General features: G+C 44.2%; 1 protein-coding gene and 1 long non-coding RNA gene across 3 annotated transcripts; one reads left to right on the top strand and one right to left on the bottom strand.

The window, feature by feature from the left end:
- The first annotated feature begins 3,420 nt into the window (after positions 1–3,420).
- col1a2 (collagen, type I, alpha 2) lies at positions 3,421–22,542 on the top strand. Of its 2 annotated transcripts, XM_012851700.3 has the most exons (49): positions 3,421–3,624; positions 5,268–5,272; positions 6,460–6,495; positions 6,929–7,012; positions 7,474–7,530; positions 7,638–7,682; positions 7,864–7,917; positions 8,003–8,056; positions 8,178–8,231; positions 8,333–8,386; positions 8,784–8,837; positions 8,966–9,010; positions 9,154–9,252; positions 9,353–9,406; positions 9,635–9,733; positions 10,280–10,324; positions 10,788–10,886; positions 11,247–11,300; positions 11,389–11,496; positions 11,581–11,634; positions 11,725–11,823; positions 11,965–12,018; positions 12,125–12,223; positions 12,322–12,375; positions 12,479–12,532; positions 12,635–12,688; positions 13,239–13,292; positions 13,372–13,416; positions 13,513–13,611; positions 13,725–13,886; positions 13,976–14,029; positions 14,658–14,711; positions 14,828–14,881; positions 14,975–15,082; positions 15,199–15,252; positions 15,569–15,622; positions 15,707–15,868; positions 15,969–16,076; positions 16,213–16,320; positions 18,534–18,587; positions 18,682–18,789; positions 18,875–18,928; positions 19,015–19,122; positions 19,272–19,325; positions 19,932–20,039; positions 20,145–20,388; positions 20,499–20,683; positions 20,784–21,026; positions 21,125–22,542. In XM_012851700.3, the coding sequence occupies exons 1-49, from the start codon at positions 3,555–3,557 to the stop codon at positions 21,269–21,271; spliced, it is 4,059 nt and encodes a 1,352-aa protein (XP_012707154.2). In that variant the 5' UTR covers positions 3,421–3,554; the 3' UTR covers positions 21,272–22,542. The 2 variants fall into 2 exon arrangements, with proteins under 2 accessions (XP_012707154.2, XP_036000924.1); XM_036145031.1 differs by lacking the exon at positions 13,513–13,611.
- On the bottom strand, positions 4,242–6,453 carry LOC118565193. The gene is made up of 2 exons (XR_004932260.1): positions 5,327–6,453; positions 4,242–4,510 (listed from the first exon to the last, which is right to left on the bottom strand). It is a non-coding gene; the product is annotated as an uncharacterized LOC118565193 (long non-coding RNA).
- Positions 22,543–24,383: the final 1,841 nt, after the last annotated feature.

Genomic DNA, 24,383 nt, shown 5'->3' with positions numbered 1-24,383 from the left:
TCAACGCAGAAACACATAAAAGACAACCAAACCCCACACCCAGATAGACGCACACCCAGACACGGATCCTCCAGTTCTGAATTGGGTCCGTCCCTTTACTAACTAATTATTATAAAGATTCGATGAAGAGACGTCATCAGACAGTTGCTTGTGTTTTTGAATAGCTTGCAGTCAACAAAGAAGGAAAACAGAGCAACATTGCTCAGAGTTGGTATAATATTTAAGTCAAGAAATCATTGTTTCATGATCTTATTTCAACAAGGCATTGCTGTTTTCTTTTCCTTTTAAATCCACGTTGTTTTCAGGTAAAGAGTTGCTGGGATTTTAAATGCCACCTCAGCAAAAAGACAAACAAACTGGTGAAAGGAGATTCAGTACAACATGAATGACTCGTAAGAATGTGAAAAATGACTTCATTTAACTTTAAGCATCAGAATAAATGAAATCGCTTTGTTGGACAGACAGTGTTACATTTCCTCTCCTGTGAAGAAACTCGGTGAAGAGTTTTTTCCTGAAGGAGACTGAATTGAAAGAAGCGCCTTGAACGTAGGGCTGTAATTTGAAAACCTCACCGCCCCTGCATGTCTGCCAATGTGTGCACATGCAGAGCCCTGTTTAATTAGTGCCTGTCTCACTATGAGAGAGGGTTAGCTTTTTATCTCAAAATACAAACACTCCATATTTTCTTTTAAATGATCTTCTCATCCTCTCTGTATTGATTTTCTCAGCTTTTGTCTCTTTTTGTTCCTCCTGTTTCAGAGCATGAGTTTGGGAACCCAGTGGAAGATAGATAATGGGTTCTGCTCTTTCAGACTCCTATGAAGTTCTTTTCTGTGCTGTGTTCTCATGGCTCCTCCTTGGTAATATTTGATTTCATATTTCAAAATTCATACCAAAAAAAAGGAAAACGAAAAAGTATGCCTTGCGTTTGCACCCAGACCCCCTTATAATGACAGCCCTAAATAAAACCCACTGCAGCTAATTGTTTTCAGAGGTCGCTTAATTGGTAAACAGAGTCTACCTTTCCGCTTTAAACTGGGGACACCTCAAAGGTTTGTTGGAGAACACTAGAGAACAAAGAGCATAACCACAACCAACAAAATGACCTGTTCCAATCGAACTTAAAATAACATTTTCACCTGTTTTTTTTTTTTTTTTTTACTTTCTTACCTAAATGTAAAAGGCCCTGACTGGCAGACAGAACACTGATAGCAGCATCCCCGCAGTCAAACACGGCGGTGACAGGATCGTGCTGCGGGGAATGTTTTCTGCAGGGAAGCTGACAACGGTCAGGATTCAGGAACACTTGCTTGTTAATACAGAAAAACTTCAACAGACAGGAATACTTTTACAGAGAATATTGGGAACATTTCCTCTATTATCTGTTATTCAACCCTTGCACACAATAGATCACTTTCTAGCGCGACTAGCTAGCATCACATCTTTCCGATGCCACGGGCTGACAAGATAACATCGGACGTTATTTTTAATCAGGGGTGAAACTGTAAGCGTACATCTGATGCTATCATACCATTATCTTACTGATTTTAAGTTGTTGTTCCTTATCAGGGCCGTGACATGCAGTGAATGTTCTTCATCTACAATCATTAGAGCTCGCGTCTGCCTCGCAGCTGAATTATGGGACGTGCAGACAGATTGAGATAAGCGAGATGTTCCGGGATCTGTATGCTGGCGGTGGATGTGAGCTGAGCATCTTAGAATAAAACGTTCTTCATTTCTGGTGGAAATCTGCGGCGTCATAATTTGACCAGTTCCGAAACCGTGATTTATAAAATTTATAAATTTTTACACATTTAGTTTTTAGAGCAAACAATCTTTGCTAATTATTCCCAAAACGAGAATCTTTTTGAACATTGTGGCAGTTTTTCTCTCTCCTGGATTCTCACTGACTGACTGCACTCTGAGGGCTGATGATGTGGAGCTTTTCAGCCATCTTTAATTCCTCTGCGCCGCCTGTCTCGTCTCTTCCACCCACTTCAGCGCTCCGGAGAAGCTCTGCAGCGAGTGGGAGACCTGCCATCTTTACAACACATTTCATCTCACTTGCTCCGACTCTCCTTTTTTTTTCCCCTCCTCTGTTGTATTTCTCAGGTTTGACTCGGGTGAAAAGATTTGATGAAAATCTTGTTTTTGGGGGGAATTTCCCTTAGTGACTTTGGGGTGCAAAGGTGAAAAATAACAGGTGTAACAGAACCAAGTCTGAAACCTGGGTCGTTTTTTTACAAGTAGCTCTAAAATCTACTTGCAATGTGCTTGCAAGAATTTCCTGCACAGAAAGAGTCTGATTAAATAGCATAATTTGCAAAGCATTTACAGAGTAAAGTTAAAAAAAAATAGGATTCAGTCAGCAAAACCCTTACTGTAAGGTGCAGGAGAGGATGCAAAACTGTAAAATGGACTTTTCCATACGTATGGCTGCATAGATGGCACCGAGCTGTGTAACCAAATCATCCATCGTTTGAGTACTTTCTCGGAGCAGAATGAGCTGCGCATGTGAGATAAAGTGCTGGATGAGGCCCTGGCTGCATATTGTTGGGAGTTGCAGTGGAGCAGATGACATGTCTGATCATGTGGGCCGGTAAGAGCTGCCCAAAGACGGAGCAGAGGGAGGGGGAGCGGATCTTCTCTCACACCTGCCCTTTGACAGTCTGAAAATACCCAGTATTGTGTGCGCATTCCTCGGGTAGAGCTTTTACAGAGAGAATGCCTCGGTGGTTCTGACTAGCTCTTATTTTCCGCTTCTGAAACAGGTTTATTCAAGGGGAGGTGAATGAAAATGATTGGTGGGAGAGTTCTACTGATGTGTAAAATAAAATAGTGTAATATGGGTGTTGGAGGGGAGAGGGGGGGGAGCTTTAATGTCAATCAGATCAGCCGGGACAAAAAGGAGACTCTCCAAATCCATGTGGAAAAACCTCTGACGGAACCGTCCAATCTGTCGAAACGCTGAATCTCTACAAAAGTGGCCTAAAGTCCGAGAGGATATAGGCTCAGATCTTCCCCACTGAAGCACATCCTCATTTTACGCACAAAAGCAGCAGCGCGCAGGGGTCAGACGCCCACTGGGGCCCCCGCGTACTGACCTGATCTGCGTCGGCGCTCTGCAAAAAAGAGAGTAGAGGTAGGCCGCCGCCTGCCTTATAAACCCCGACGCTGTCCACGTCCTCAAAAAGAATGGATCTAATTAAAACGTTGCACTCGTCATCATCGCCGAAGCCTCTGCCAAACTGTCTCTGGTGGAGAGGAGAAAGGCAGGGAGATGTGGGACCACATGACTGCCTCCAAACTGCGGAGGGATGGGAGTCAGATTGGGTTTCTCCTCTCCCATTGGCTGAGGGGCCGACTTTTGACACGCAGACCAGGGACCCTCCTGCCGTATAAATAGGCCTGATAGATCTTTATTATTCTAGCATCACGGCAGCAGGCGTCTGCAAAGTTTGGAGTTACTCTTGTCACCACAACTGTATGCCTGCTTGAAGGTGGTTTAAAGACAGGGGCTCTGCGGCACAAGGAGTCTGCATGTCTGTTTAGACATGCTCAGCTTTGTGGATACTCGGATTCTGTTGCTGCTTGCAGTAACGTTATATCTAACGTCATGCCAATGTAAGTTTTGATTGTCTACTCTTTCTCTGTGATGGATTTATACACCTTTTCCCTCTGGGTCCCTACTGCTTGAGGATGTTTTCGCTTGGCTTTTGTTTGGGACTCACATGATGATTGGTCAACCTGAACTCAACGGACTGGGCTCATGCAGAGGATTCTTCACTTTATCAAAGGATGCAATTATGATGTGATTAGTAGTTTTTTTCCTTAAAAGGAAGTATCTGATATGGGTGAGATCTTCTAAATAAGTTTCCCCCCATCTTTTAGAACATGTTGAACTAAAAATGCGACATTTGTACTATCTTTTATAGACAGAAAGAAAAATTTGGATGCAAAACTTTTGTGGGGCGTTGGACACATTGTTCCATCCACACGGCCAAGAGAGGCAACTTTGCGATTCCACGTTGCAATGTCGCCCCCTGGTGGCCATTGGGGCAAACACCAATTTGGCACAAATTTTAGACTTTTTTCCCCCCCTAATTAAATCAACAAGCCAGAATCTGTTAAGCAATAAATAGTATAGGTAGATATATCACTAAAGCAGTGGAAAATTAAAACTTTAATCTTTATTTTCGTTTAAAATATGTTGTCTCCTTAAAAGGTAATGTTTTTTGGGGGGGGGGGCAGAAAGTTACACCAGAGCCTAAACTTTCCAACAAGAGGACTACAAATAATTCACTTCACATTAGGTTGTGGTGTGACATTTACATTAGAAGATTAAAAGGAAAAGGAAGCGAGCAGCCTCACGTCCACGCTGGGTAGTGTGCCACCTGGTGGAATCTATTGAACACGACATGCCAGAGTTCACAGGGAGGTCCTAGCACTTTCAATCCCAGCCACGACCACCTGATCCAAAGCCATCCAGGGAGGAGCTGACGTTCACCTGCTTCAGAGAATAAACCAGAGAAGCAAACTGTCAGTATGCCAAAAAAAAAAATACCCATTTTTTTTAAACAGCTCAGCAACAGAATCAATATATGTTGCAGTAACCTGGAAGTTGCAGATGTCATAAGAAATTACCTACATTTTGCTTTGTTTTTGGCAGCTAAAATATTCCAGTCCAGAGGGCATCCGCTGCTAGTTCAAACCTGTTAGCAAGCTGCAGCTTTGATATCTGGAATGCTGCAGCCTCCCATGACACAGTCAGAGCCCCTCACAGCGCTTACAGTGACTCACTGAGGTCGTTGAAGCGCATGTAGCCTCCAGCTCCTAATTTCAGATTAGACTGAGACACGTTAGGCTACATGAAACTTGAGAGGAGGTAAATATGAGGGTACTTGCTCCGTTTACTGTGGACTTTATATGTTTAAACACAGTGTAAGGAGGATATGAGCTGTTGATGAAGAACCCCAAATTCAGGCAACACAGAAAGCCAAGTTTTTATGTTCCTACGAGACACAAAATATCCCCAGTATGTCTTTAATCTAATATTTTCACTCAGCACATCATGTTTTTGATTTTTATCGAATGGATCACATGATACACGACTGAAATGAGGCTGAATACATTAAGCAGGAGTAAATATTGCTTGTTTGCACTGTAAGTTTTTGAATATGTTCTAACAGAGTATTCCCTTCTCTCCCTCCCCTACCCTCTTCTTTTCCTTCCTCCTCGTCCGCACCATCGTCTCTACAATGCCACAGTGTCGGTTAGTATGCATGCCTGCTAGCATCAAAGCAACATATTTTATAGACAGCTTTACCTTGTTCAAGTCCTCCTCCTCACATCTTCCAAATCCTCTGACACGGGTCAGGAACAGGCCACCGTCAGCCACCGTTGACCATCGGTCCTCGGCTATCTCAGTCACAGCGGAGCGCTTCTCACAGGCTGAGCTGGGCTGCTCCTTGCAGCTTTCGCTCGTTCTTCCTGTCCACGGTTTTGGGCGAGGGTCCTATTGGCCCCAGGTTGTGTCAGTGAAAGTTAAAACCGCGGTGCAGAGGCACCCGTGAGAGCCTGGCACAAAGGATCCTTTCTGAGGACAGATGGGGAGAGAGAGAGAGGGGGCCCGACGGGAGGTTTGTCATGACCAGCTGACTTTTGGGTCAGCTTGGAGCATACCTCTGTGTCTCATTTGAGATAGATACAAAACTACTCAGACCTGTGGGGAAAAGAGAGAAGTGAGATTGTCCGTTTTGAAGCGCTCTGCTTTGATGGAGATGGAGATGGCCTGGCCCGTACCGTGGCATTTGCTGCTTTGGCAGCAGTATCTGCGGGTACACCTGGCGCCGTGCGCTTTGGGTATCGGTTTAGAAAACAACTCGTTTAACGGGCATCCTCTTGGTCTTGCAGTCAAACCGTTGAGATGCTGCTCAGCTTTGCTGCGCACTGTGTTGAACACTTACTGATGCTCATCACGCTTCCCAGGCTTTAAGTCGTACCCCTTTCATTACACGCAGCAGGCCCATCTAGTTTTTGTCTTTCAGCGGCTCATAATTATCACAGGTTCTCACAAAGTGAGGCAACAACACGCTGAAAGATGAATTAATGTATTCATTTCTCTATTATTCAGGATGGTACATAAGCACATAGTAGGAAATGGATCTCTGGGTGCCTAGAATGTGACATTTTAGAGTAACAAAAGCGCAGGTTTGATAGTAAAGATACATAACATGCAACTTTGCCATTTCTATTCAGAACATCTAGGATGTCCTTTAGCTTGTGCCCGTTTTGACTGATTACTCAAACATTCAGCGTGTCGTAAATTTTACTCTCACTCATTCATTGAGGTTTAAGTCTTTGGTTCACTTCGTGAGGGGAATACTTGAATGTTAGAGCAGCAAACGCAACAATCTGCTCTGCATTGTGTGGTCTGATCAAGTGATTTCTGCACTGCAGGGTCCCAGAGGAGACAAAGGACCTCGAGGTGACAGGGTAAGCTGAACTTAAAACTCTGCTTCCCTTTTGTCTGCCAAGCGAATCCCTAAATACAGTGTTTGATGAGGGCATTCATAATGAAGCATCGATGAATGCTTCATTATGAATGCATCCACTTAAGAGTCCCTTGGTGCCATCTGACCTGCTAACCTCAATTTGCCACTCCCCTTTGTTTACCAGCCCTTCGTGGGAAATTAATAGCTCGCAGGACACAAATTTAGTGTTTTTATCTTTCATTAAACCTGTTTTTATCTTTCATTAAACCTGATTTACTATGAAATATTTTAATGCACTGAGCATTTGTGTTTATTCTGACACATTTGCTGTGTTTTATATTTTCTGTCAACTTCATCAACAGTTTTGTGCGATTACAAACGTGCCTTCTTCTGAAACAAAATCAGTAACACTCGGGTTGTCTTCATTGTTCCAGGGTCTTCCCGGCCCTAGCGGAAAAGATGGCAAACCCGGACTCCCTGGCCCCCCTGGCCCCCCAGGCCCCCCTGGACTTGGTGGAGTAAGTCTGCCTTTCACGCTCGACAAGTACGCAGCTTACAGCTGCAATGTTTCTCTGAAAATGATGCACGACACGCGTTTGTGATGCCACGCAAACCAGTGAGTCTCCGTATGAGCTGAATAACAAACGTGCCTGATATGAGTCGTTGACTTTTTTTTTTTTACAAGACGACCCATGCGTAGCACCGAATTAGGCTACTGGTGGGCAACTTGAGTGCAAAAGCGGAAAATAGTTGAAATCAGTATCATTTAAGGTTAAAAAAAATAAGAATAAATAAATAAAACTGGTGTTATTGTTTTATTCACAGCGTTGCTTGATGAAATTAGCTTGTTTAGCACGTGTAGGCTCAAATCACTACACCCAGGGCGATGCTAACCTTGACCCTGGCAACTTATTGCAAGGTTTACTGATGTTTTAAATCCAATTAACTTTCGCATTGTTTTATTTTAACTGATCAACAGAACTTTGCTGCTCAGTATGATGGTTCAAAAGCCCCCGATCCCGGCCCTGGACCCCCAGTAAGTTCCCTACCTAACCCCCCTACTTCCTACTTTCACAATTTAGCTGAACTGCTTTTAACACAAATCCACGTGGAATTAATTATTAACTTATTTTTCCTTTTCAGGGACCAATGGGAGTAAGAGGCATCCCCGGACCTCCTGGACCCCATGTAAGTGCAGAGTCAGAAATGTACCTTAATAGTCAAATTACCCCTCAATTGTCAATGGAAAAATAAATAAATATATAACTAAACAGTTAAATTAGCCAAAAATAGAGAATAAAAAAGCCCAGAGAGGCGAAGCACTCTGTAGAAACGCTTGCATCTCACCGCTGCATCTGTTATTTAACAGGGACCTCAGGGACACGCAGGTCAACCTGGTGAGCCCGGACAGCCTGGACACAGTGTAAGTACATCCCCAACATCTCTCCACTAGCTGCAGTTGCTTTCAGGATCTTCTGAGATCTCAATGCTTTCCTTTTATTTTCCAGGGCCCTGTTGGTCCACGGGGACCCCCTGGACCCCCTGGCAAAAGTGGAGAAGATGTACGTTTGTGTTCTTCTTTCTCTCTTTCTCTACTTCTTTTGGTCCATTTTGAGTTACTTCTGTAGCCTTTTGTAAGTTCTTGAACATCCAGTGGTGATTCCTTTTCTGCTGATTTCTTAGGGAAACAACGGCAGACCCGGCAAACCCGGAGACAGGGGTACCCCCGGCCCTCAGGTAAGGGGTTTTCACCGAGACGTGGAGCTGCGGCGCGCAGCTTTGAACGGAGATTCTGCCCCTCGTACTGGTTCCTGACTTTCTTTGCGTGTGAATTGCAGGGCGCCCGTGGATTCCCAGGAACCCCAGGACTTCCAGGAATGAAGGGCCACAGAGTGAGTACTTTGTCCTCGTTTGACCTTCTCACTGTCGGCCTCTTCGCTGGAGCTAGAACCTGGAACTGGAAAGTGAAATGTATTTATTTTAGTGGCAGGTCGGACCGCTTTTCTCCAAAAATGAATATACAAAGCCTATTGGGAGAAGCCCAGATTTCAGTGCTGGTGCCTTTCACATTGACTGCAATCAGAGGTGAAGGCCTCCTGTTAAACTGACTGAGTTTTAGCCATAACCACATTTATTTTTACTTTTACTTTTATCCCTTCAAGAACTTCTCAATGACATAGATCCTTTAAAGTCTTAACGAGTGAATTGTTTTTTTTTTCTGGACATTTTGACCCATGTTTGACTTCTTTGTATCCAGCTTCTTCTCATCCATACTTGTCTGTATCGTAGGGTTACACTGGCATTGATGGACGCAAGGGAGAACCCGGTACCGCTGGCCTCAAGGTAAAGCACCATCTAATGTTCAGATAACTACATCCTCCATTTCCCTTTATATCTGTTTGTCTACTTCCACTGTTAACATATCCTATGATTCGTAATGGTGATCTTCTTTTCCTCTTACGCTCATATAGGGCGAGACTGGTGCCTCTGGATCTCCTGGCAGCCCTGGAATGGCTGTAAGTTTGTCATTCATCGCCTTACATTTCTATACGTGTTTCCATCCGCTGTGGGTTTGTTCAACCGGTGTCCAGAAATGTGAGCGCAGCAGCGCGTAGAGATAACACAGTTTCAGTGATGCCGGATGATGTTGCGTCTACAGGGACAGCGCGGTCAGCCCGGTGAGAGGGGTCGCCCCGGCCCTGCTGGCCCTTCTGGTGCTCGTGGTGCTGATGGCAATGTTGGACCTGCTGGACCAGCTGTAAGGAACTCCCTTTCTTATTTCCAGCAAATTCAAAAGGGTGACACCGTTAATGTCGGCCAAATCCTCACACCATGATTGTTCTTCCTCTTTGATCCAGGGTCCTTTGGGTGCTGCTGGTCCCCCAGGCTTCCCCGGTGGTCCCGGCCCAAAGGTACGCGTTTTGTCACTTCCTGTTTGTCACTGTCAAAAAAAAAATTTAAGAGTCGACATTGTCACATCCTATATGACTTATTGTCTTGTTTATACAATATCTACAAATAAAAAGCACAAATGTTGTATTTTCCCAACACCCACATCTTCAAATAATATTTAATTCCTAATCACTGCCTTCCCTTTATCACCATTATAAGCAAAATAATTCAAATGGTGTCATTAACAGGGAGAGACTGGAGCCGCTGGAAGCACCGGTCCATCTGGACCTCAGGGATCTAGAGGAGAGCCCGGACCCAACGGCGCTGTTGGCCCAGTTGGTCCCCCTGTAAGTAAACAAAGAGACGGTCCACTTGCACAACTTTCAAAACCATTATTAGTCTGGGAATTGACAATAAGTCCTCGGTCTAGTCTGGAATATGAGAAAGAGGCGTGTCTTTAACAACAATGAGTAACATATTATGTCTCAGTTATTTTTCTTATTTTGACCTGTTTTGTACTTCTCTGAATTATCTTTTTGGATGCACTTAGTATGGAAAATATATGATCATTTTCATAATTTTAAAACAGAGGAACAATGTTTGGATACCAAATAATTATGTTGCACCGTTGTGTGGAATAAAACCCTTTTACTCAAAAATGTTTAGATATAAACATTAGCTCAGATTTTCTTATTATTTTCAGGTAACTGTATGAATCATGAATTGCATTGTATATGATTGGATTGAATCTGACCATGTGACTCCGTTGGACTCAATTCTGCTGGATTATAACCAAATGTGTTTGTAAATTGTATTGATGAGCATTTGTCATCATTTGGGGCTTTGTAAAAACATATATGATTTGAATAATTCTCTTTGTGCTCAACCCACAGGGCAACCCTGGTACTAATGGCCTGAATGGAGCCAAGGGAGCTGCTGTAAGTATCTGCACAGTTAAAGAAGCAACTTTCAGTGTATTCTGTGGTGTGAACAGCACCGACATCGAGCTAATCCTGCTGTAGGTTCACACGACCAACCTTTTCTATGGACATAGAAAGGTTTATACATGCAGACTATATCACATGCAGACATCCAGAACTCCCCAGAGAAAAGCTCGAGGTTCCTCCAGTTGTTGAGCTGGAGGATACCTTCAATTAGATTTAACTTTTGTCCTTCAGCTTGTGTATTGTTAATATGTTTGATGCATTGACAGAATAACCCAGCCCCGAACACCTGCCATAGTGCTCAAAGCATTTAATTGTTACTGATTGGAGTCTTCAGACTCCAAACCTTACAGCCACAAATACCGAAGCATTTTATTTTCAGATTCTTTGCTGGTAATCAGTGTGTTATTTGGTCAACCAGCAGCAATGCTAACCTGTCGCCATTCCTACTGTGAAGGGACCCCCTGGTGTTGCTGGAGCCCCCGGTTTCCCCGGACCAAGAGGAGGACCTGGACCTCAGGGACCTCAGGGTGCTGCTGGAACAAGAGGACTTTCTGTGAGTGACAGAGACGACGCATAACAGACGACCCACTGGCTCATTTGTTTCAGTTCATACTTGATGACACCCATGTGCACCAGCCTCACACATCTCGGCCTTACAGGACTTTTTTTTCTCATTTTAATACTTTAATGCAACTGATCTCAAGTTTTAACACCTTAGCTCTTTGGTATTCTGATTTTTAATTTTATTTTTAAAGAAAATACATCACAGATTGCACCGAAGTTACAGACTCATAGCCCTTTACCTATGCACTGTTATGGTGATTTCAGTGGAAAACACTCAAAGCACCAAAAGGGATGAGAGATACACGATTGCTCTTTGGTTGAAGTGTGGCTATTCCTCTGTATGTTTCAGGGTGATCCTGGTCTCCAGGGTGTCAAGGGAGACAGTGGTTCCAAAGGAGAGCCTGTAAGTTCACGGTGATAATCAACTCCCAATGCAAAACAATGGGCCCAAATATGCTCGAGATGCTAAACGTCTTTGCTGGCTTCCTCAGGGTAACGCTGGTCCTCAGGGACCTCCCGGTACTCAAGGCGAGGAGGGCAAGAGAGGACCCACTGGTGAGATTGGTGCTAATGGCCCTGCTGGCAACCGTGGTGCTAGAGTAAGTGTCCTACCGTCATCAGTAATGGCCACGGTTTTGCCATTGACGTAGCTTCACCCTGTAACACCTGCGTGTCACCTTCAGGGTACTCCCGGAAGCCGTGGCCTGCCTGGCTCTGATGGAAGAACTGGCCCAATTGTGAGCACCGCGTTCCAAAGACGCTCACACGTCTGTACGTGCAGTAAAGTTTTCTGCTCCTAATTTTGGCCTATGCTTTGACCATAACAGGGTATGCCTGGTGCCCGTGGTGCCACTGGCTCTGCTGGACCTCGTGGACCCCCTGGAGATGCTGGTCGTGCTGGCGAGCCTGGCCCCGCCGGTCTCAGAGTGAGTCCTCTTACCGGTTTTTCCATCTTAGAGTGGTGAGGTCGAGACGGTGGACGTAAAATTGGGTTGGAGGTTAGAGTATCCACAAGGGAGATCGATGATAGTACATCTTGATAACCTGTCCACGTTTGTTTCCTAAAGGGTCTCCCAGGAAGCCCCGGAAGCTCCGGACCCCCAGGAAAGGAGGGACCTTCTGTGAGTAAACCTGGATGTTACCATCTTTGGGGTTTTGCTGCTGGTCTCGCGGCCCAAAGCGAGACTTTTCTCAGACGGACAGAGACAACACTTTCTCTTCTCACAGGGTCCCGCGGGACAAGATGGCCGCACTGGAGCTCCCGGCCCCGCTGGACCTAGAGGCCAGCCCGGAAACATCGGTTTCCCTGGACCTAAAGGCGCCTCTGTGAGTGGACATTGTGCAGAATCCGAAAAACCGAGCGCCGTGATTCACGCGCAATTTGTTGCAGCTGCGTCTTGTGTTCAAATCCTCTTTTCTCTCAGGGAGAGCCTGGCAAAGCCGGAGAGAAGGGACCCACTGGCCCCACTGGACTGAGAGTATGTCCTAAAATATAATGCTACAGTGAATATAAACGTTTGCGTGGTTGCTGTTCAAGTTGCTGGTTGTTGCCTTGTTTTAAGTTGCTACCTCTGTCATTAGGGACCCCCTGGACCTGACGGCAACAACGGAGCCACTGGCCCCATGGGACTGGCTGTAGGTGTCTTTACGTACATTTCCTTTCATTCGAACCATGTGTCGTGGGATTTTTGCACCGATTTTAAACACAGCCAATTGTTTGCTTCCTTTCTGGCATAGGGCGGTCCTGGTGAGAAGGGAGAGCAGGGACCAGCTGGATCTCCTGGCTTCCAGGTTTGAACCGTCCCTTCTTTACCTTGATTGCCTTTTTTTGCAGGCGATACACCCAGATAAAAGCATCCCTGACAGCTTTAAAACCTGCAAAAACTGAATGTCCATGGGCATTTATATCGGCTGTTTAAGGCTGGCCGTTCCCGGTCTCATTTCATCCAAGGAATATACGGCTTTATTGGCCCTTTGTGCCATCCAAATTCAGCCTTGTCAAAGGTAGCCTTGTTGAGCCAATTTGACCAACCCTGGCTTTCAGATATAGAAACCAGAAGAGGTTTTATGTGGACCTCTTTTAACCTTACACTTCTCAACCACTATTCCTGCTGCTTACACCCAGGGACACATCTTCATTGCTGTCTTCCTAATGAAAAACAGCTTGAAGGGTCAAATTTGACTGAAAAAAAAAACACATCAGATACTTTCTACAGACTGTAGAAGTATCCCAGCCAGATGCCAATTTCTATGTTTGTTTTCTTTAAAAAAAATATCAAAACCAATCAACCTGCTTCTTGTTGGCACTTTTGGGTCTCGTGTTAACACTTGATGTTTTTAGGGTCTGCCTGGACCCGCGGGACAAGTCGGTGAGGCTGGCAAGCCTGGAGAAAGAGTAAGCTAATGAACACAAACCAAGTTTCCCACGTTAGCGTATTGTAACCAAATCTGACCAAACTGATGTTGTTCTGTAGGGTATGCCTGGAGAGCAGGGAGCCGCTGGACCAGCTGGTGGCAAGGTGAGATCACTTGGCTCTCCCATGCACGTTCAAGAACCAGTAGACCCGTGATGAAGTAAACATGAATGAGAACGTGTACCTATGAAAACTCTGCAGGGAGAGCGTGGTAACCCAGGCGCTGCTGGATCTGCTGGGGCTCAGGGACAAATTGGACCCCGTGGGCCAGCTGGAACCCCCGGACCCGATGGTGGCAAGGTAACACAAGGGAGAAAAAAAAAGTCTGTTAAAAAAAAAAAAATTTACTAAAAAGTGAAGCACGGAAACAAAGCAGATAGACAGAAGAAAAAAATGTTGTCTTCTGCTGCTAGGGAGAGCCTGGAGCTGCCGGAGCTGCTGGCGCTCCTGGACAACAAGGAGCTAGTGGCATGCCTGGTGAGCGTGGTGTAGGCGGTGCTCCAGGAGCCAAGGGAGAGAAGGGAGAGAATGGACACCGAGGCCCTGATGGAAACTCTGGCAGAGACGGTGCTCGTGTACGTCACACTCTCCTGCTCTGCACCACCTAAATATGATGACTGTAGCCCATGCGCTTTACTTACTATCCCTTCTAATCTCCAAACAGGGCCTACCTGGACCACAAGGTCCTCCTGGACCCACTGGAGCCAACGGTGATAAGGTCAGTTGCTCAATCAGTTGCAAAATAAAAATAAGCATCAACTTTTGTCAAATGAGATTAGTGCAGGGTTCTTCCTACCAAACAAACAAACAAACATCAGGAAAATGAATGCATATAACAAACGACTTCAGCCACTGTTTCTCAAAAAAAGGACTCCTTAAACCAGAGCTACAACAAGCTGAACCAAAGTAAAAAAATATATATATGTTTTTTTCTTATTTTAAAAAACAACCACGGTTTATTCTCAAACCTATGACTTCTCTGTGCAGTAAAATCCATATTAATCCCATAGATTACTGTCGTGTTTAAAGCGATACCCTTACAGCTGCCATCTAGTGGCTATTTTATGAACTGCGGCAACAACCCAGCTACAATTTCACAAAAGATGTAAGTGGTTATGATAAAAAAAAACATCAATAGGTAATACCTCTTTCCTTCCCTTTCTATAATTATTTCCAACTAAATAGTATACACTATAGTAACAGTTTTACATATACGTATAGCTATTGCGTATTATAATCCAATGGGAAGGGACGCATTTCTGGTTGGAATTAGTGTATATAAAAGATTATGCAGTTGATTAATCATTAGATAGATCAATTCTTAGATGATCTTTTCTCTCTTTTAGGGTGAGATCGGTTCCTTCGGACCCTCTGGCCCTGCTGGACCTCGTGGACCCTCTGTGAGTACTTGCAGATTGATTTTTTTTTTAAATTATATACATAGTATTAACTTCTACTGTCGTCATGAAACAAGCTGTTAGGGAAGGCCTTTTGACCAAGTGCTTTTTATCCACAGGGTGAGCGTGGGGAGGTTGGACCTGCCGGCGCCCCCGGATTTGGTGGACCCCCTGTAAGCCTGATGCCATGATGGAATAAAATCAGAAAGTGATTGGGGTTCAGGCATAAGTCTTAACCACTTAGCTCTCATTGGTTCCTCCAACAGGGTCAAGACGGTGCGCCCGGAGCCAGAGGAGAGCGTGGACCTGCTGGAGCTAAGGGAGAACCCGGATCCTCCGGCCCTGCCGGACCCGCCGGACAGTCTGGACCTGCTGTAGGCAGACACACACCATCGCTTTTTATTGTTTGGGTTTAGTTCACCACTGCAGTTTAAATTGTGCCACAGGGTATGGAATGAAGGAGATTTTTTTTTTTTCCCCTGCTATTTAGGGTCCTTCTGGCCCCGCTGGACCCCCTGGTGCTCGTGGAGAGACTGGCCCTCCTGTGAGTATTATTCGAGCAAAATCTCAAATAACGCATCACTTGTTTTACATGCACCTGCCACACAAATGCTTTCTGTCGTCACTGTTTCATGGCATACCACCGCATTTATAACTGGGATCTAGTGACAAGCAGCAGAATCTGCTAAACTCTTCCATAAAAATCCATAAAGCTTAAAGACGCTTATTCATTAAGACCCTTTTTTTAATATGTTGCATTTTGTTCAGGGTTTTGGTATAAAGGATATAGATGCGAGCAAACACACCTGTTACACTTTGTTCCTGACCCCGGTCTAACCTGTGTGTGTGTTTTTGCTCAGGGTCTGACTGGTCTGCCTGGTGCCGCTGGCAGAGTTGGTACTCCTGGCCCTGCTGTGAGTACCCGTTTTACGATTTTGCAATTCTTCATGAACGCGCACTCAGATCCAACATCATGACCCTCGCTCCTTCCCTCCCAGGGTATTGTGGGACCTCCCGGCCCCACTGGCGGCGCTGGCAAAGACGGACCTCGCGGTCTCCGTGGTGACCCTGGCCCTGCTGGTCCCTCTGGTGAGCAGGGAATGGTTGGACCACCCGGCGCCCCTGGAGATAAGGGACCCTCTGGAGAGCCTGGCCCCGCTGTAAGTTTTAACGCAGTTGTGCAGAGTTTAACAAAACGTCCGCGCACATCACCTCAAACCGTCACAGGAATAAAACACGAGTGTTTGTGCCTGTCTTTAGGGACTGGCTGGTAATCCTGGACCCTCTGGACTAATTGGACCTGTGGGATTCGTTGGTCTGCCTGGTATGAGAGGAGCTATTGGTGTACCTGGCGGTCCTGGTCCTGCGGTAAGTCCAACCTACCGCCAAGATTCCCCACCCAAATGACTTTGTATAATGCCATCGTAGCACTCACACATAAAATGCTAATGCTACGTGCACTTTGGTCCCGGTTCACCATATTTTCTCTTCTACAAACTTACAGGGAGAGCCTGGTAGAACGGGACCCCCTGGTCCCAGTGGAGCCCGTGGCCCCGCTGGAAACATCGGCATGCCTGGTATGAACGGACCACCAGGAGAGGCTGGACGCGAGGTAACACCTACCCCAGAAAGTTAGACAGCTATTTAGTGAGATCTGGTTCAAAACGTACGAAGGACCCCTTTGTTTTACTCGCAGGTGCAACATCTTACCATGTGGTTATTTCAATAATTATCTAATATATGTGCATAAAATAAAAATCAACATATTATCTCGACCAGTGTAGACTCGTCTTACGTAGAACAAGCAAACTAAAGTAAAAACAGAAAGAGGGTCAAAAGGGAACAGCAAGTGGTGTGGAGCTGAATCTGGTTCCTTACAGCTAAAAAACAACAACAGGTCGATGGAGCTCACCAGTCCCGTTTTTTTATTGTTATGTTATTGTGGGAACAAGAGCAAAGCATTATAGGGGTGTAAATCACCAGCATAATCATGATACGATGTTATATCGACTTGTTTGGAAGATGATATTTGCTGATATCACAAATCCTGTTATGATTTCCAGTCGGTGCGATCGATATAATGCGACATCAACTGCCCATTTAGCGCTATTATTTACATTGATATTAACTCACAACATTTTTAATAATAAATAATAATAATAATAATAACACACTGTTCATTTTAGTTTCATTCCTTTGCGAATTTCATAATAAAGGTGCATCCTAAAAATGGCGATATGGATTGATATTTTCATTTTGATGGATATATCGATGTGGGTCCATGTATTGTTACTCCCCTACGAAGCAGAAATGTATTCATATTCCCTCCATCATTTGAGCAATGGACATAACAATGGAGGCAAACTCATCAGTAACATTAGGCCTGCGTACTGTTAGACAGATTCATTCGTTCATCAATAACTGAGGTTTCCTGTGGTTTGAGAGTACAAATCCTCTCTATTGGGGTACCTTTAGCTCAGTGTTGATTAAATTGGAGCGATACGCATCCGAGAGCCAGGAACAAACGGCTGATGTTAACGTTGTTGTTTTTTTAGGAACATAATGAACCATTCGGTTTCCCAAATAATGAGCTTTGATTAAAAGTAATCAGAAAGCACAAGGCTCATATCGTTTTAAAGTGGGAAAACTCTTCAAATGATTCCAGGATTTTAGGAAAATATATTTAACCCTACCTGGCATTTGTGTGTAATCTGTAGAAAACTTTATAAATGTGGGGTTTGGGTCATTGGACCGGACCGAGCCAGTGACAGATAAGCTCTCCGTTAAAAGAACAAAAAGAATTTCGACGGCATGAACTTAAGATGCACAACTGAGCCGTAGTCTCTTCTCAGTCACGGCAGCCACCAGGAATATTCTGAATCAGACATTTTAGAAAGTTCATTTCAGCTTTTAAAAGTATGATTCAAGGTTTGTGACAGTTGCTTTGACCACTTTTACTTAAAGAATTTATATAAAGGTCTTAAAATGTCCAATTATGCAGATTCCAGGGTAAACAAAACATTTGTGGAATATTTCAGAAAACCTGACTATTCCTTTTCTACTATCCCTTCATACAAAATCATTTCAACCTACATATTGTTTCCACAAGTCAATTATGGAAATATGTTGCATATAGGTCAAAATAAGGGATTTTCCCACTAGCCTGTGACTTACCAAGCACAAATCAGGGCTAAAACATAGACACTGACCCCATGTGGTTAAGATAATCAATACAAGGATCACAAACTACTGAATGATTGATGCTCTGTGCATCAAAACCTACCAGCAGGTCCCTCTCTTTGCATTTATTTGATGCCATTATGTAGCTCCAAGAAAGGAAGGTATAGGAGAGTGGATGAAAATTTTTTGGTCACTTTTGGCTCTAAAGGAGACACCAACAGAGGTGAAATATTGGCAATATCCCTGTAATGCGACCCATCCATGCAACCTGTTCTTTTAGGATTACTCCAAGTCGGTTTGCAGATGCATATTGTTGCATAACTGTTGCTATTGCATGGCAAAAAGATACTAAAGCACCGGCTACATGATTGTGTTTATTCACTTTACATACTGAGTCAACATTTTAGGTTGGACCTGGTATATAAATCCGTTTCCAACACTGATGAAAAAAAATTATATTTTTATTATCGTTACCTTTGGTTATTATATTGTGAAACACTATCAATATATACATGGAGGGAACTGGCACAAAATTGATTAGCACAATATCACTCACTTTAACAATATAAAGTTCAGTATATGTCTCACAACACTTAATAAAAATATGTTTAACTTGCCTTCATATCAACTCTTTGTCCAAAACAGGGTAGCCCTGGTAACGATGGACCCCCTGGACGTCCCGGTGCCTCCGGATTCAAGGTAAAGTCCTGAGGATGTCTTCAAACATGTTTGTTTTGCAGAGAGACAACCTAGCATGCTCTCTGCTTCATTGTCCCTTGTTTGTCGTGCTCAGGGAGAACGTGGTGAGCCTGGATCTCCTGGTGCCTTGGGACTCGCTGGTCCTCCCGGACCCGCTGGACCAGCCGGAGCCGCCGGCAGACCTGGAAACCGTGGAGAGGCTGTAATTAGTGTTCTTCTTCATCTGTCCAAACGATTTACCGTTAGACGCATCGGCTCGTTTCACTCATATCTTGTGTCCCCATTAGGGCCCACAAGGTCCCTCTGGAGCCGCTGGGCCCGCTGGAGCAAGAGGCGCCCCTGTAAGTACAATAGATATACCAAAAAATGTGGTTCTACCGATAAAAAACACACGTGCGTGCCATTGTGTGACGATTGTGTTCTGCAGGGACCTTCCGGACCCCGTGGTGAGAAGGGAGTTGCTGGAGAGAAGGGAGACAGAGGCATGAAGGGTCTTCGTGGACATCCTGGTCTCCAGGGAATGCCTGGACCTTCTGTGAGTGTTTGCGAACAACAATCGAACCAGATTTGAATATGCGGCCCCACCGCTGACATGGCAAACACATAGCCAGACTCTGGCATGCATTTTGCAAGCTGGGTGGCCTGCAGAAAAGTTCCTAATCTGTGATTTAACTTTTCCTGCAGGGACCTCCTGGTGAGAACGGACCTGCTGGACCTTCTGGACATGCTGGACCAAGAGTGAGTTTAATGCTCAAACAGAACCCATTTTTTATTTCTTCTACAGGTTGAAGGGAAGCCACCGCCTTACACGAAACCGAGTTAGAAGTTATCAGAAGTAATGATGCGGCTTTTTTTTTTGTACCAAGAAATCTACTTTTCCAACTCCTCAGTCAGAAGTGCAGGAATGATGTCCCCCAGAATTTTAAATTTTAACTGGGAAAGTCTCAGAGAACCCCCAAGTTAGATATCAAATATGGCCATTGTGCATATTAATTACAAATACAAGTTGCAGCATATCTGACCGGTTTGATTTCATTAAACGGATGGTGCTGTACAGCCTTTATTTGTATCTGTTTGTATCTATGGCACTTTAGAGAAATACATTATTAGCATGTACTACTATTAGAATTTAGCATCACAACAATCAGCAAATCCAACAGATTTTCCTGCTTGCAGCTCGAAGGAGCTCATCTGGGCTTTTGGCTTAATTCCCAGAACAGAGCTCTGACTTTCTAGACAAATCTAATGCCGCGATGTTTCCCGTTACCAGATGCCATTTACTGTTCATTGTTTGGTGTACATCATTTATGAACTAGTACAAACAGAGGATCGTCTCTTCTTTAGGGGCCTTCTGGACCTAATGGACCCCCTGGTAAAGATGGTAGATCTGGCACACATGGTCCTATGGGTTCTCCTGGTTCCCGTGGACCTCCTGGATATGTTGGACCAGTTGTAAGTTTGACTTTATTATTTCAATACCTTGCGTGCTATGTCCTCAGCAGAAGAGCCAGTAGATATTGCTTACAGCCTATTGATCAACTGCCATGTCTACTATAGGGTCCTCCTGGATCTCCTGGTCTGCCTGGACCTCCCGGCCCTGCTGGTGGCGGATACGATGTCTCCGGATACGATGAGTACAGAGCTGATCAGCCAGCTCTCAGAGCCAAGGACTATGAAGTCGACGCCACCATCAAGTCTCTCAACACTCAGATTGACAACCTGCTTACCCCCGAGGGATCCAGAAAGAACCCTGCCCGCACCTGCCGCGACATCAAGCTCAGCCACCCCGACTGGAGCAGCGGTAAGCAGCTTACGCACCCTGATTTAGGAGGATGCATTTTTTTGTTAGCTTGGCACCCTCCTCTAAACCCAAAACATTTGACTGATTCCCTCTCACCTCGTTCTCCTCAGGATTCTACTGGATTGACCCCAACCAGGGCTGCATCAACGACGCCATCAAGGTCTTCTGCGACTTTACCACCCGCGAGACCTGCATCCACGCCCGCCCTGAGAGCATCGCCCGCAAGAACTGGTACAGAAGCACAGAGAACAAGAAGCCCGTGTGGTTCGGAGAGACCATCAACGGCGGTACAGAGGTGCGAGTTGGATGCGGTCAAATGAGAGCGGGAAAAAACGCCTGCCTTAATTCGTCTGTTCTTTGAAATCCTGACTATTCTGGTTGGTTCTGTCCTGCAGTTTACCTACAACGACGAGACCATCAGCACACAGAGCATGGCCACCCAGCTGGCTTTCATGCGCCTGCTTTCCAACCAGGCTAGCCAGAACATTACCTACCACTGCAAGAACAGCATTGCCTACATGGACGGTAAGAGCGGCAACCTGAAGAAGGCCGTGGTGCTCCAAGGCTCCAACGACGTGGAGCTCAGGGCCGAGGGCAACAGCCGCTTCACCTTCTCCGTGCTGGAGGATGGCTGCACTGTAAGTACAGTTTTTGGCTTTTTTAAGTGTTTTGTAGGCAATGAGCCCAACCATTTCCCAGTGTCTAATCTCCATTTTTCCTCCTTTGCCTCTTGCAGAGACACACTGGTGAGTGGAGCAAGACAGTAATTGAGTACAGAACAAATAAACCAACACGCCTCCCCATCCTCGACATTGCACCTTTGGACATTGGTGGACCTGATCAGGAGTTTGGTTTGGACATTGGCCCAGTCTGTTTCAAATAAATAGACTCATGATAAATTAACACCAAAAAAACGAGAGAAAGAACGAAAAAAAAAAAGAAAAAGAAATCTCTGCCCTTCTTCTGTGTTTTTTTTTTTTTGTACTGAATGCTGACTTCTCTCTGCACATCCACTTGCTTAAGATGGGCTACTATCGGAGAGGACTAAACGGACTGAACGGAGATTTTGTGCAATGCAAATTAATACAGCCGAACCCAAAGGGACGCGGGAAAACACCTTGTTGTGGGACATCATGGCATCTTTTTTTGTAAAAAATCAAAGAAGTGTAATAAAAATGCTGAAAGTACGCATCACTTTTTGTGGTCTTTGTATATCTTCCAAAGAGGAGGTTTAAAACCACAATTTCCAAGAACAAAAAAGGTTTGAACTACCTCATGCCTGTACTCAAAGAAAATAGTATTGACAAAAACCTGAGTCCACAACCGCGATGTTAAGACTTCTAATGCTTCAAGCTTTGTCCTGCTTGGAAGGTGCTCAGTACTATGGTGCTAAAATGCAGCTGTGGAATAAAACCACTTTTTACTGTATTACTTTGTATTGACCGATGAGGAGTCTTACCTTAATCCCGCTGATACTCCCCCACTTTAAGCAGGTGGAATGTTCCCAAACCCTAATGTCTGTTTTCTGTCTTTTTTTATTTTTCACTTTCTGGCTTTTTTTTTTTGTCCCTCAATGTTTTTTTCAGGCTTTTATTTTTTACTCTCCCAGATCATCTCTCAGTGTTCATTTTGATAGCACATTTTCCTCCAGTCCCAAATGGTTTTCAGGCGGCCTCTCTCTCTCGCTCAAACAATGACACCACAAAGTCTATTGTACCTATTTTGTATATGTGAGATGTTTAAATAAATTGTGAAAAGTTCTGAAATAAAGCATGTCCAATGTTCCGAAACCCACAAACCATGCAGTGACTTTTATGTTTTAATGGCATCATTGAAGGTGTGTCACTGTATTTTTATTTTTCTATTGTGTCATCTGGTCTTAGTTTTGCTGATGATTTATGTGTCAGCATCAGCATTGACTTAAACATCTTCCTATTGTGGAAGCCGAACGCCGTCATGAATCACCTCCCCCCCTTTAAATGTTTCCTCTCAGCAGAACATCCAACTTTAATGTATAGTAAACTTCTGTTTACACTCTCCATGTCATTGTGTGATTTGTAATGTGCATTGTTTCTTGTAAATATGCATCCTCCAATGTTGCTTTATTTCTTGCATAAAACAGCTTTTGCATCCAAATAAATTTCTGAGTTTGGATCAAGGCTTAACTTGCATTGATGCATGACTATAGTCGTTAGGTTCTTTATGTGATCCGGCATAGTAAACGTTTTAATTTGATGTTAAATTGACTTAGAAGCACTGGGGACAGATATTTATGGACCCTTTTGATGGACAGGAGACTTGTTAAAGGGGACTAGTCACGTACTATGACTTTGCAAATTTTTACGGCAGTAGAGGTTTTTCGATTAAATTATCATGCCCCGTCGACTTAATATATTTTTTATGTGCTTTATACTTTGTTTTTCCTCTATTTGTTCCTAAACAAGATGCTTTAGCGTACATATATCAAAACAAGACCGCGTGACCGGAGGTACAATACTGCGCATGCGCACAATGAGTAAACAAGGAGAAGCAATGGAACCAATCAAGTCAGCAACATCCAGAGGTGGTGCAAAAAGAAAGAGGAAAAAGTCCGAGATCATCAGATTTACTGCGAGGCATTGAAGAACGGTCTACTGGCTCTTGAAGTAGCCGCATCAGTTGTCGCCATCTTGTTTTCTGGTAGTTAGGCGGTACTGCCGGCAAATGGCAGAAATTGCAGCTGGCCCGGAGCAAAATTGTTTTCAGGCTCAAAAAGCATATATTGTTTAATTTGAAAGTAAATAATGGGGGGGGGGGTTGTAGGAGGTTATTGTCATAGTCCTTCCAAAGACTGCTGGAAAAGGCTTCTGCACATTAAACAATACAGTAGGTATAGAGAAAAGATGCATGAAAAGTAGTGAATGATGAATATGTAAACGCTGCTACTCATCACTTTCAAATATGTTTTTTTCTTGTTCAGTTTTTTCTTGTTCAGTTGTTCAAGTCATCTGCAAAACCAAATACAACCAGTAGATGGAAGCATGTCAAGGCAAATTTCAAAAATTGCTGAGATGGCAGTGAGGCATAGATATATCTCTCTGCATACTATTGACACTGTACTGTTGACTTAACCCTTACATCCCGATCCAAAAGGATGTGCCACCCTGCTGAATTTGCAATGTGCAGTCTCTATGGCAATTAATGGCGACAGAAAAGCCACACCTGTGCAGAGTAACTGTAGGAATCCTGACTGGCAGATTGCATTGTGACAGCCTTATTTTGCTTTGGCCTGTCAACCATGTGGGGATTAGTGTTGACAGTTGTGACGTGGGTTTTTACAACTGTTGACTTATATCTGTAGAGTTAGTGGTAAAAGCCAGTATTTCCTGCTTTGTTCCAAAGGCGCCCGCAGACTGCGGTGAAACCTTTTTCCCCAGAATAGATCTATTTATTTCTATACTGCCTCTAAAAAAGGAAAGAAAACATTTCAATTATTTTTACTTTGAAGGTACTCTGTTTTTTTTTTCCAAAAAAAGATCTTAAGCAAAAAATATAACAGCATTAGTTTAGCTTTTCTTGCCAGTATGTTTTGAATTATCTTAGTGCACCTTTTTCACCAGATGGTCATTGGTTTGACTGCATATTATGGAAAGTTGTAGTCAGGAGTTTAGATACACTGATCATAGGTATGGACAATTATTCAATGTACTTTGATGAGAATTAAAAGTAGACGTTTGAATTCATTGTAGCTTTTTTCCTAATGTATAATTACATCAATTATGCAATCACTTGCTTAATTCGGTGTTGAAATAATCTAAAACTGGTTCTGCAAATCAGTCTACCCAAACCTATTGTGTCTGGGCCTTAATGTCTGTCTGATTAGCACTGGCTGACCTCATACAAGTTCTACCGGAGAAAGACTAGCGCACTTCACTCAACGTGGGAGAACCTTAATGTGACAGAGGCACTATTACGCCCCCAAGGTCTAGGGGTTCAGGGGCAGCAACATAAAAATG

The sequence above is a fragment of the Fundulus heteroclitus genome, chromosome 13 (genome assembly GCF_011125445.2).
Source record: "Fundulus heteroclitus isolate FHET01 chromosome 13, MU-UCD_Fhet_4.1, whole genome shotgun sequence".
In the NCBI taxonomy this organism is placed as follows: domain Eukaryota; kingdom Metazoa; phylum Chordata; class Actinopteri; order Cyprinodontiformes; family Fundulidae; genus Fundulus; species Fundulus heteroclitus.
Note: the sequence above shows the minus strand (reverse complement) of the source record. Positions and strands in the feature narration are given on the sequence as shown.